This window comes from Nicotiana sylvestris, chromosome 7 (genome assembly GCF_000393655.2).
Source record: "Nicotiana sylvestris chromosome 7, ASM39365v2, whole genome shotgun sequence".
Lineage (NCBI taxonomy): Eukaryota > Viridiplantae > Streptophyta > Magnoliopsida > Solanales > Solanaceae > Nicotiana > Nicotiana sylvestris.
The window spans coordinates 72,220,981-72,223,500 of record NC_091063.1 but is presented as its reverse complement, the minus strand read 5'-3'; the positions used below and the strand labels follow the sequence as shown (position 1 = coordinate 72,223,500).

At 43.0% G+C, this 2,520-nt stretch overlaps 1 protein-coding gene across 1 annotated transcript; it reads left to right on the top strand.

The window, feature by feature from the left end:
- Positions 1–1,804: 1,804 nt before the first annotated feature.
- On the top strand, positions 1,805–2,221 carry LOC138873301 (uncharacterized). Its single transcript, XM_070151751.1, has one exon. It carries the CDS (start codon positions 1,805–1,807, stop codon positions 2,219–2,221), a length of 417 nt encoding a protein of 138 aa, XP_070007852.1.
- The last annotated feature ends 299 nt before the right edge of the window (positions 2,222–2,520 follow it).

Below are 2,520 nucleotides of genomic sequence, written 5' to 3'. Positions count from 1 at the left end.
GTCTTAGTCTCGCCTGAGCCAGGTAGACCCTTATTACTCTACCTTGTAGTGTTGGATGGAGCTTTTGGCTATGTTATGGGGCACCATGATGAAACAGGGAGGAAGGAACAAGCCATTTATTATCTAATTAAGAAGTTTACCCCGTGTGAGGCCCGGTATTCTCTATTGGAACGCACCTATTGTGCTTTGACTTGGGTAGCTCAGAAGTTGAGACATTACTTCTGCGCCTATACTACATATCTCATATCAAGGATGGACCCTTTGAAGTACATCTTTCAGAAGCCCATGCCCACTGGCAAGATAGCCAAGTGGCAAATCCTGTTGAGTGAGTTCGACATTGTTTACGTAACTCAGAAAGTGGTGAAGAGATAGGCACTAGTGGACCACCTTGTTGAAAACCCTGTGGATGGAGGGTACAAACTCCTGAAAACGTATTTTCCTGATGAAGATGTATCATTCATAGGAGAAGACATTGCAGAATCCTATGACGGTTGGAGAATGTTCTTCGATGGAGCATCAAACTTCAAAGGAGTTGGCATAGGAGTAGTCCTAATATCAGAAACCAGTCAGCATTATCCGGTATCTGCCAAACTCAGGTTCCCCTGCACCAACAATATAGCCGAATATGAAACCTACATCTTAGGGCTCAAAATGGCCATTGACATGAACGTTTAAGAGCTGCTAGTGATTGGAGATTCAGACTTGCTTGTACACCAGGTACGAGAAGAATGGACAACCAAGAACTCCAGGATACTCTCATATCTGCATCACGTAGAGGAATTGAGAAAGAGGTTCACAAAGACAAAATTCCAGCATGTTCCCAGAATCCAGAATGAGTTCGCCGATGCATTGGCCACCCTATCATCTATGATACAACATCCCGACAAGAATTTCATTGATCCCATTTCGGTGAAAATCCATGATTAGCCAGCTTACTGTGCCCATGTCGAAGAGGAAGTAGACGGAAAGCCTTGGTTTCATGATATCAAGGAATATTTGGCAAAAGGAGAGTACCCGGAACTTGCAAATCCTACTCAAAAACGCACACTTCGGAGATTGTCCAACAACTTCTTTCACAAAAGAGGAATCCTGTATGGGAGGACTCCCGATTTAGGATAATTAAGATGTGTTGATGCAAAGGAAGCATCCATGATGCTAGAGGAAATTCATGTTGTGACTTGCAGTCCACATATGAACGGTTTTATCTTAGCAAAGAAGATACTCCAGGCTGGTTACTTTTGCATGACTATGGAAACAGACTGCATCTAGTATGTTCGGAAATGCCACCGCTGCCAGATACATGCAGATATGACAAAGGTACCTTCAAATGTGCTTAATGCAACAAGCTCACCGTGGCCGTTCTCTGCTTGAGGAATGGACGTTATTGGACCAATCAAGCCTACTACCTCCAACGGACACAAGTTTGTCCTAGTAGCCATCGAATATTTCACCAAATAGGTCGAAGTAGCATCTTACAAAGTAGTGACTAATAAAGTCGTGGCAGACTTTGTCCGCGACCGCATTGTTTGTCGATTCAAAATTACGGAGTCAATCATTACTGATAATGGCTCCAACCTCAACAATGACTTGATGAAAGCTATGTGTGAAACTTTCAAGATGAGACACAAGAATTCCACAGCCTACAGGCCTCAAAGGAATGGAGATGATAGAAGTCGCCAATAAGAATATCAAGAAGATATTGAGGAAAATGATAGAAAAGCATAAACAATGGAATAAGAAGTTATCATTTTCTCTATTGGGGTATCACACCACAGTCCGCACATCAATCGGGGCAAACCCTTATATGCTGGTTTATGGAACAAAGGCTGTCATTCCCGCTGAGGTAGAAATCCCTTCCCTAAGGATTATACAAGAAGCTGAGCTCGATGACGTAGAAAGGGTAAAAAGTTGTTATGAGCAACTAGCCCTTATAGACGAAAAGAGAATGAATGCAGTCTACCATGGTCAACTCTACCAGAACAGAATGTCCAAAGCCTTCAACAAAAGAGTCAAGCCAAGGCGGTTGACACCGGGGCAGCTGGTATTAAAGAAAAATTTTCCGCATCAAGATGAAGCCAAAGGGAAGTTCTCTCCCAACTGGAAGGGTCCATACATGGTTCACCGGGTTTTGATAGGAGGAGTCCTCATTCTTGCAGAAATGGACGGAGATGTCTGGCCAAAGCTGATTAATTCAGATGTAGTTAAGCGTTACTACGTGTAATCTTTATGCTTTCCTTGTATGATGTAAATTAAACTATGCATCACCTGACTCCCGTTTAAGAGGGGATAAGTAGGCAGCCCTATGAGTTCGGTCTCAATTCAATAAAATTTTATTTCCCCCCGCAATTGGAAACTAGGTAGAATTTTGAGGAGGACCCTCAAAATTCCGAATTAATTTCAGCCGATCGCCACACGAGCAACAGTCAGAAATGTCAACCCATCAAACTAGGGCAGAATTTTGAGGAGGACCCTTAAAATTCCAGAGCAATAGAGGTTGCAATGTACCAAACCACGTCACAG

What these genes read in the sequence shown, in the direction of transcription:
- LOC138873301 (XM_070151751.1), top strand. Translation starts at nt 1,805, where the DNA reads ATGCTGGTTTATGGAACAAAGGCTGTCATTCCCGCTGAGGTAGAAATC.